At 37.2% G+C, this 11,019-nt stretch overlaps 1 protein-coding gene across 1 annotated transcript; it reads left to right on the top strand.

Annotated features, from left to right (window-relative positions):
- The first annotated feature begins 8,547 nt into the window (after nt 1-8,547).
- Nucleotides 8,548-10,802, top strand: LOC131076874 (linamarin synthase 2). Its single transcript, XM_058014218.2, has 2 exons — nt 8,548-9,179; nt 9,687-10,802. The coding sequence occupies exons 1-2, from the start codon at nt 8,687-8,689 to the stop codon at nt 10,631-10,633; spliced, it is 1,440 nt and encodes a 479-aa protein (XP_057870201.2). The 5' UTR covers nt 8,548-8,686; the 3' UTR covers nt 10,634-10,802.
- Nucleotides 10,803-11,019: the final 217 nt, after the last annotated feature.

The following is an 11,019-nucleotide window of genomic DNA, read 5'->3' on the forward strand; positions in this document are numbered from 1 at the left end:
TCAAGGAATTGTATGAAGAAGATGAAGACTTTGCTGCTGCCTACAAGGTTTGCCAAGGGTTTCGAAACCATTTTCATAGTGAATATGTAGATTTCACCTTGTAAGATGGCCTTTTGTTCAAAGGAGGATAGCTATGTGTTCCTAAAGGGTCTATGAGAGAAAACTTGATGCAAGAGAAGCATAATGGATGCTTGAGTGGACATTTTGGTTTGAACAAGACTTTGGAACTTGTCCAAAGGTTCTACTTTTGGCCTAAAATGCAAAGAGATATAAGAAGATATGTGGAGAAATGTGTAGTTTTCCAAAGAGCTAAGGATACATCTTCCAATGCTAGTCTTTATCAACCTTTACCTATCTCCAACCGGCCATGGGAGTGTGTAAGTATGGACTTTGTGGTTGGTTTGCCTAAAACCAAATCAGGTTTTGATAGCATCTATGTTGTGGTAGATAGGTTTAGTAAGATGGCTCATTTTATTCCATGGAAGGTCACTCATGATGCTAGCCACATTTCTCATTTGTCTTTCAAATAGGTTATTAGGATTCAAGGTTTACCTATCGGCATTGTGCCAGATAGGGATGCAAAGTTTATTGGTCATTCTTGAAAAACTTTGTGGCAAAGATTAGGTACTAATTTGTCTTTCAGTTCAGCCTGTCATCCCCAAATGGATGGCCAAACTGAGGTGGTCAATAGAACACTTTTAAATCTACTTAGATGCCTAACAAAAGAGTATGGTCAAGCTTGGGATCAGATCATCCATCAAGCTGAGTTTTCCTAGAATGATAGTGTTAATAGGTCAACCGGTAAAAGTCCTTTTGAGGTGGTGTATGACATTCATCCTAGAAGAGTTTTGGAGCTTAGAGACATGGGAAAAATGGGACAACAGAGTGGACATGACTTGGACATGACCCAATCAATGCAAGAGGTTCATGAGCAAGTTAGGACATCCCTATTGGACACTACTCAAAAGATCAAGGACAAAGTGGATGAGAAAAGAAAAGATATCCAACTTTTTGTTGGTGACATGGTGATAGTACATTTGAATAAGGCAAGACTTTAGAAAGGTGCCCCTAGCAAGCTTCAAATGAGGAGGATAGGTCCTTGCAAAGTTTTGGCCAAGTATGGCAATAATGCATACAAGGTAGACTTATCCAGTGATATGGCTTTGTCACCCATTTTCAATGTGGCAGATTTGGTGCAATATAAGGGCACAGTTCCAACAGAAGATAGTAGAGTTTCAGAGGTCTCTCAAGCACTTTTAGACATGCCCTTACTGGATGCACCAATTCCCCAAGCTAAGAGGGTGTTAGATTCTAGAATTTTCAAGAAAACAAGGCATACCGCCTACATGGAGCACTTGGTCAAGTGGTAGCACCTTCCAGCATCAAAGGCTACTTGGATACCTGAGGCAAACTTCTCTAAGCATGGAGTTTCATTTTCTTTGCTACCTCAAGGAGTCACTTGACTTCTTTTCTTTGGGGGAGTATGGTGCAGAAGGCACCTAGTTTTGAGTCCAACTTCTTCATTTTGGTGTGTTTGTTCATAGTTAGTTTGAGATGATAAATAAGAGTCTTCTCTTAGTTCCTCATCTATTTTTGAAATATTTTGGTAGGTTGAATGTCCTTAGGATAATGCATTTGCTCAATTTTGGTTTGTAAGCCCTTGTAAGCCTAAAATGGCATAATCTTGCATTTTGATGAAAAATGCCTTGAATAGCCTTGTTTGGCATTGGGACATGTTAATGTAATGGTCTTTAGTCATCCTAGATGGTTTGGAGAAGAAAACAAAGCATGTAAGGCAAAAATACACTTTTTGGCAAAAGTTGTCAAAGTTGCTTGACAACTTTTTGCATTTTTGAGCAAAGGGTTGGTTAGGAAACCAATGGAGATTTAGGCAGGCCAAAAATGACATTTAAATGCCCTAAGAATTAATTTAATGAGGTTGTTGAACGTCTGGAGTAGATTGGAATACAAATTGGAGACCATTTTGAGTTTTACCTTGCATTTTTCAAGAATTAGAGGAACAATCTGTACTTAATGGATTAATTGCATTTTTGTTCTTTGATTTTTGTTTTTTACATGCATTTGTAGTGCTCAGGAAGCATTTTGGTTATTTTTATTGTAGGTTTGAATTGAGTTTTCAATTTTGCAAGCTCTCGGCGCGAGTAAGGGTTTGAGAGGCCCAAACATGGTTCCAGCTTGAAGTCCTTTGAGTTCTTCTCAATAACCATCGGGACTTGAGCCATGGAACCTTTTTATAGTGTACATATTCTTAATTTTCCTTTGGAGGTCATTGAGAGGCCAATGAGCATCATTTCTTAGGCGAGTTCAGTCATAGCCCGGTTAGGAAATGAATGAAATTATGCAAGTGCTTGCAAGGATGAGCATGGTTGGAAGTGCAGAGTGTTTGGCATGAGAAAGTGAGGTGTGGAAGATCTTATGTGTGATTTTGGAGGTGTGGAAGATCAAGGAAGACACCAAACCCTTCGAAAAAGATGAAAACAAGCCAAAAACCACCTAAAATAAGCATTTCTCGGTTCTGTACCTATACAGTCATACTGAGATTTATCATGTCATAAATTGGAAAGTACTCCAAAAAGGGTATCTTGATCATCAAAGAGTTTGTGTGGGTCTTTGGGTAAATTGTGGGGAAATCCACAAAAAACGGTTAGGTAGGGCTAATTGGGGCTCTAGGGCTACTAGGCCTAGAAAATAGGGAAAGGAAGGAGAGATGGGGAAATGAATCAAAACCATACTCAAAACCAGTTGAATTCCCTTGGAGAACATCATAAACACCGACTACAACCTCTACAAGCATTTTTTAGGAGATTGATCTAGTGTGAGGTTGGATTTACCCTTGTGAATCCCAACCATGCTTGAGCAACCAGTGAGCACACCTTGATTGGGAGCACTCCTAGAGAGTTGAGATGTCTAAATTGACTAGTAGACCAGATGAACAATGAAGGGAGCCCACTAGGACAACACTTGACTGCCCTTAGACAAGGAATTAACTCTCTTTGAGTATACCTCCCCATCACCTAGTCATTACACCTTTACTTTTATCACCAATAATCTTATTTTCTGAATGATTTAATCTTACATACCTAGGGGTCTTCTGCTTGTTTTGATTTTTAGTCTCTTGAACTTCTTCACTGTCGACAACACATGGATTTACTGTCTCTTCTAGATCACTCTGTTTTATGCTCTAAGTATGTACTTGCTTTGAACTAACATCCTGATCATCAGGTTCATATCCACATGTTCTAATTTGTTTCTCATGACATTCATCAACCTTTACATTTGCACTTTCCATTAATTTTCCCAGTTTTTTGTTGTAACACTGGCAGGCCTTTCTCTTAATGGAATATTCCAAAAATATTCCTTCATCACTTCTTGTATCAAATTTTCCTATATCCTCATCTCTTTTGATATAACATTTGCTTCCAAAAATTCTAAAATATCTAATTGTGGGAACATGACCAAACCATAACTCATAAGGGGTCTTACCAGAATCACCTTTTAATGCACCCGATTGAATGTGTACACAACAGTGCTAACAACTTCTCTCCAATAGATATGCCAAATATTTTCTTCAATCATCATAGTTCTAGCAGCATCCAAAATAGTTATGTTATTCCTTTCAACAATGCCATTCTGTTGAGCGGTTCACAGAGTAGATAATTGTCTCCCAATTCCATGATCTTCACAGAAGGAATTAAACTCACCAAAAGCACGATTTCTCCTCCTCTATCAGATCTTAGACACTTCAGCTTCAATCATGTCTCTGTCTCCACTCTAGCTTTGAATATTTTTAATTTCTCTAGTGCTTCAGATTTCTCCCTTAGAAAAGTGACCCACATCATTCTAGAATAGTCATCAATCAACATCATAAAGTATCTATGACCCTGCAATCTTCTCACCCTAGAAGGACCAAAAAAATTAGTATGCACAAGATCTAATAACCCATTAGATGTATATTGTTTTCTCTTGAATGAAATTCTTTTTTTCTTTCCCAATTGACATTCTTTACACACTGGATTAGTAGGCTTCACTATCTTAGGCGGATATCTAACAACTTGGATAGAACTTATCTTAACCATGCAATCAAAATTAACATGTCACGTCCTCTTATGCCACAACCAACTTTCATCAATCTGAGCAATCAAACAACTTTTCTCACCAACATTCAGATGAAAGATATTACCTTTAGTTTTAGTTCCTGATGCAATTTCTATACCAGAGCTATTCAAGATCTTACATTTCCCATTCTTGAATTGTAAATCATATCCCTTATCAACCATCTATCCAACACTCAAAATATTATGTTTCAAGCCTTCAACATATAAAACATCATTAGTATTATGCTTACCTTCAAGAGAAATATAACCTCTACCATGGATTACACAAGCTTTGTTGTCTCCAAATATTACTATACCATCATCATACTTCTCTATATTTACAAATTTGCGTTTATCACCTGTCATGTGATGTGAACAACCACTATCAATCACCCATTCATCTTTCTCTTCAATCTTAGCAATCAATGATTTCTCTTCAACAATGCAGCTTATAGAATCAATAGGTATTGGATCATCTTCCTTGATAGCAATGAACAAAAATTCATCTTTTGAATTCCCTTTCTTAGACTCATCATCTATCACACCTTCATTAGTAGTATAATAACACTTCTTCTGATATCTATACTTGTGATTAGGATTGTAAGACTTATCATACTTTGACACTCTTTCCAGACACCTAGAAGCAAAATGTCCAAGGTAAATTCCCTTCATACTTATCGACTCACTTAGGCAATCTTCTGGCAATAAGTGCTTTAAGAATTTCCAATTCTCTTTCATGTTCTTCCCTCTCTCTCATCTCTCTTTCATATATGGAAACCCTAGTTGAACTCTCTCCCAGATCATATTTATTCTTCTCAGATATAGTAGCTTTAAATACAGTCTCAATTTTAGCATGTGATTCTCCAAGTTCACTTAATTCAAAAGAAACAAGCTTACCAACTAGCATGTCTCTTGTCACAGTTTGGATTTCATCAATAGCGGCAACTTTGTGTTTGTAAGTAGGAAGCAAGGATCTCAACACTTTATCTACAATCTCAACTTTTGAACAATGATTCCACCGACACATCTAATGTTCAACTTACAAGATCGTTCACTTTAGCGATAAAGGATAAAATATTATCATCTTCTCGCATTCTCAGTAGCTCATACTTTCCTTTCAAGCTTGCAATTTAGCAACTTTCACGTGTTTGTCTCCTTCATACAAGGTTTCTAACTTCTCCCAAATCTCATGAGCAGTCTGCAATCCCACCATATTATTCATCTTTGAATTAGTCAGGGCACTCAACGATGCTTCTTTGGCTCTTACGTTATGTTCAACATCCTTGATCTCATTTATAGTAACAAGACCATTCTCAGAAACATTATAGACATTCTTTGTGATCTTCCAATAATCAACTCCAAGACAATTCAAGTGACACTCCATCCGGTTCTTCCATATGGTATAATTAGTTCCATCAAATCTCAGGCTCTCCTTCTTGAAAACAACAATTGCCATCCTAGATCTCCTTAAGCGAGCAAGCTTCTTCTAGAGGATCTAGCTCTGATACCAATTGTTGGTAACAACAATGCAAGAAAACTGAGAGGGGGGGGGGGTGAATCAGTTTTCATCAAACTTAAATAAATTAACCTCAACTTAAGATTTGATCAAGAACAACAATAATAAAGATAAACACCACATCAACAAGACACATAACACAAAGATTTTTGACATGGAAATCCTAGTCAAGGGAAAAATCACAGTGGGAACCTACCCACAATATGATGATACTCTACAGTAGTATGTGTAAATATTACAATGGGGAATGCACATGCATTCAGGCACACTTCCTAGAGCTCACTGCTCAAAAACAACAAAGGGCTACAATGCTAGGAAGGCTCACTACCTTACAAAGATTAGACAACAATCCAAATTACATGAACTGAAAGAATAGTATCTCCAAATGCCTAATCATAGTTTCGGTTAAGCACATTGTCTACTTTGTAACACTTCTTTTCTCTTCTTCACACTTTCGAAAGATCAATTCCCTTGTTCACACATACAACACCCAAATAATATAGACACATGTCTTACATGATTATCACTTATTTATACAAATCATCAACCTCAATTTCAAGGTCAGCTCAACTCATAAGACCTAATTACAAAATTACATCACACAATACATAAATCAATATGCAAACCAATACAATATCGACAAGGACATAACATGGACCCAAATCAAAACCTCGAACACGCAACACCACTTAATATCTCACCAAAATCATCTGCAACACGCAAGAGTCATCAGGTCGACCAGAAGGTCGTATAACACGAAGAATACCACTGGACCAATAAAATCTTCAATAACGCTCACAATGATCAATGCAGAACAACAACACGCATAACACACAATCTAGAAACACCAACAAGCAACGTAAATTTCACCACAACAACCGCAACAACTTGGACCATCATCATCTCTCTCTCGGAGCTCAAGAACACCAACATAACTTACTGGAAAACTAAAAGATACAATTGTGAAGCTTCAAATCATGAACCATTCGAATTGAGGACACACATGAACGTCCCAACCACTCTCCAAAATCTACACAACATAATGAATCAATTCTGGAGCAATACAAACCATAAATCACAACTTTGTAATACATAACTAACATCATATCAGACCACATAACTTGATCAAATCACCCTCGAGAACACTGAAACTCATGCTGAAACAACTAAAGATACTAATATCTGAATCCTTAAATCCACATCAACATATCTGCAAAATACCAACCAAACCAACACTTTACAATTTGCAACACTGAAGCACAAGAACACAAGAAAATGTTGACATCAATGACAACAACACATTCCACCAACTCTAATATCCAACACAAAGCATCTTGGCCAAAAAGGGAATACTAAGCTATACAACTCAATTGTACATGAGACCGCGATCAAAAATTTTATAAGGAGGAAAAAAAGAGAAAGATAAGGTATTAATATCTTAGTTAAGGACTAGTTCACATCATCTTAGGTGCAAGACTAAAAGATGGACTATACTTAGAGAAGAGTGGTTGATAGAATATGTTATTTTTGCACTTTGGAGTTAGTGAAAAAGGAATGACAATACATTACAGAATGTCCAAATTACATAGATATGAAGATCAATGACAATGACATTTTAAATGTTGTCTCTTTGAAGGTCTTGTTCGCAAAAAAACTAACAAAACATAATATAATATCCGACTGAGATTTGTTAGTAGACAATCCAAACTCAAAAGAAAATAGATTACAAATGAGAGAAAATATTTTGTTTCATTAAAGCCAAATGATAAAATACAAAACAAAAAATTCTTGTACGAGAGTTGTCATAAAATCTATGAAAGATCATAAAATATGTATTAAGATTGTAGATCATACAATCTAGGAATAAACTAAATAATGCGAAATATCCAGAAATATATTAGTTAAGGACTTGTTCACATCATCTTAGGCGCAAGATTGAAAGATGGACATGGGTGGAATCCCTCAGGCATCACCCCTCACTCTGTTGATGTATGGGGTAAGTTAGGTGACTGGGACTAGTCTTCTACTATTGTTGATCTTGCCGCTTAGTGGCTTTTATATTTATGTTTTTTTTCTTCTTTGTTTCTGGTCTTGCCCTGAGTGACTCTGGGGGTATGATTTCTTATCCACCCACCTTTTTTTGGGTAAAATATGTGTACTACTATTATCTAATTAATAAAAATAAGACCTACCTCCTACTAGTGTTGGTCTTGTCGCTTTTATGTTTATGATTTTTTTTGTATCTCTCAAGTGACTCTGGGTGTACGATTTATTATCGCCCACCTTTTATTTTATGAATATATATACTAGTATTATCTAATTGATAAAAAAGTTGACAAAAAAAGAGAGATGGACAATCCTTAGAAAAAAGTGATAGATAAAAATATATTGCTTTTTTATATTTTGAACTTAGTGAAAATGACAAAATATATAACATAGAATGTCCAACTTATATGAATATGTAAATCAATTACATTGAGATGTCATCTTTTACATGCCTGGTTAAAAAAACAAGACTAACAATTAGATATTGTCTTTTTGCATGTCCCCTTACAAAACAAGACTAACAATTAGATATACTCTATGGTAGAGTTACAAATAGATAAACCCAATATTCCTCCGAACGAAAGATCCAAAAACTTTTGAAAGAACCTAAATACAAACGAGCGATAAGAAAGACGAGCCATGGAATAAGAGTACGTACATTGCAACATAAATGGAGGTAAATACAAACTTTGGTTTCATTAAAGGCAAGCCATGAAAAAACAAAACAAAATTATTGTACGCGAGTTGTCATGAAATCTACGAAAGATCATAAAAATCTACAACAAGATTGCTGTCGTAACTCGAGATCATAGAATCTAGAATTAGATTGCATCTGGTGGATTATCTAAAATTCCCTTGACACCATTATTTTAATACCCTAATATAATACTACAAAGCAATCTTAGTTATACCAGTCGTACACGACTCTTCTGTTTGGCCTGTATGATCTCTGATTTTGAATCAATACAAGAAGGAGGAAGGAAGGTACGCTCACCACTAACCACAACCTATGGCCAAGTCTCTGCACGCAGTCATGGCTCCATTCCCTGTACAAGGCAGTATCAATCCTCTAATCCAATTGGCCCACTTGCTCTCACAAAGGGGATTCTTCATCACCTTCGTTAACACAGAATGGAGCCACCGCCGCATGCTAGATTCCGGCGGCCATGCACATCAACAGGCGGCGCAAGGGTTTCGGTTTTTGACCATCCCGGACGGATTACCTGCAGAGCATGATCGTCTTACTGATCTTGTTGGTTATATGAACGCTCTGGAGAATTTAGCCCCTGTTTTGGAGCACCATCTTCTTGTTTCTCTTTCAGAACAGGTCTCTGTTCCTCCAATCACATGTATCATCGGTGATAGCTTTATGTCTTGCACGTACCAGGTGGCCCTAAATCTCCGAGTGCCTAGAGTTCTTGTGTGGACAATGTGCGCCGCCGTGGGTATTTCGCAGTTTAAGGCAGAGTGGCTTCTCGCTAAGGGACACATTCCTGTGAAATGTAGGTAGTCCTAGCTTTCTGTTCACCTTTCAATTGGATTATTGTTTTTTAAGAATCAATGTTTTTTTGGGTTAGATTCTGTGAAGTTTTTTAGATTAGATTGTGTGAAGTTTTTTAGATCAACGTTTCGGATCACATTCTGTGATCTATTATCAAGATGATAGAGAGCCATCAGTATAGAAGCGAATGAAAGTGAAGAGGTCAGAAAGTGCAATTACTTTTTTTGACATTTTCACAAAGTCAGAATAGAAGCTAATGGAAATGGAGAGGCCTGAGAATATGATCATTTTTTTTATATATTTTCGTTTCTATTCTGATTGGTCTCTATCATTCTGATATGGATCACAGATGGATCACACTCTGTGATCGGAAATGTTGATATAATTTTATTTTCATACAATCTAATCCAAAAACATTGATTCTTAATATATAGATTGTGAAAACTTAATGTGCTGTTATTACTATTTGTTGTCATGAATGTTTTATTGTGTGGGATTGTGATTTCAGTGGAAGAAGCGAAGAGGCCGGAGAATCTGATCACTTGTTTGCCGGGTAATCTTCCACCTCTATTGCCGACTGATCTGTTGTCTGTCTACCGCGCTAAGAGTGCCTGTGATGTTTTATTACAAAAACATCTGCATCAGAGTAGAGTACAGAACAGAGGAGATTACGTGATGGTGAACACGGTGGAGGAGTTGGAAGGGAGGGAAGCAGTAGCAGCACTGTCTATAAACGGGTGTCCTTCTGTGGCTGTGGGTCCTCTGTTTCTTCCCAACTTTTTGGAGAACAAAAATGTCGTGCGGTCCACGAGCATGTTTGCAGAGGACGAGAGTTGTCTTGCATGGCTGGACACCCAGCAGCCGGCTTCTGTGATGTATGTTTCCTTTGGTAGCATCGCCGTCAAATCTAATGAACAGCTTGAAGAGATTGCTCTGGGTTTGGAGAGCAGCCAGCAGCCTTTTCTGTGGGTCTTGCGAAATGATATTGCAGAGGGGAAGCCTGCTGTTTTGCCGCATGGGTTTTTAGAACGGATTGGAGATAGAGGGCTGATTGTGAGATGGGTGCCGCAGGTGAAGGTGCTGTCACATCCTGCCATTAGAGCTTTTCTTACGCACAGTGGATGGAACTCTGTGATGGAGAGTTTCAGCTTAGGGATTCCTATGCTGGGATGGCCTTATTTTATGGATCAGTTTCTTAATTGTAGATTTGTGAAGGATGTGTGGAAGATTGGGATGGATTTTGAGGGTGTGGATGTTGATGAACAGAGGTTTGTTAGGAGAGAAGAGGTGGAGAAGGGGGTGAGGAGGATTATGGAATGTGAGGAGACGAGGCAAAGGGTGTTGAAAGTGAAGGAGGCAGCAGTTAAAGCAGTTAGCACAAGTGGCTCGTCCTTCCTCGGCTTGAACAAGTTTGTTCATGACATTTCCCAGATTGCCAAATCATTTCAGCGCTGAACCATTTTTCTTTCAAATCTGTCAAAGGTTGTGTAGGTCAATAATGATAAAAGGTACATAAATACTGTATAAACAAGGCTTATGTATGTAGCGGTTAGTGTTTATTTGGTTACTTAGTGTTTGTTTTTTAACCCTTTTTTTGGTCTGTAATGATTAGTATTTGTTTTCAGTTTGTTTTTGTCATTTGTTTGGTTTGTATCACAATTTTGGTTGTCCGGTTCAAAGGTTACATTTTTAGTGTGTTTAGAAAGTTGTAGGATGTTTCTTTTTTATTTTGATGGTGATTCTATATTATAATAATTAGATTATTGATTAGGAATGGGAAGTTTTAATAATGAGATCTTTAAAAAATTTAGATTTGTTGGTGATTTTATATTATAATGATT

Source organism: Cryptomeria japonica, chromosome 10 (genome assembly GCF_030272615.1).
Source record: "Cryptomeria japonica chromosome 10, Sugi_1.0, whole genome shotgun sequence".
Classification (NCBI taxonomy): Eukaryota; Viridiplantae; Streptophyta; class Pinopsida; order Cupressales; family Cupressaceae; genus Cryptomeria; species Cryptomeria japonica.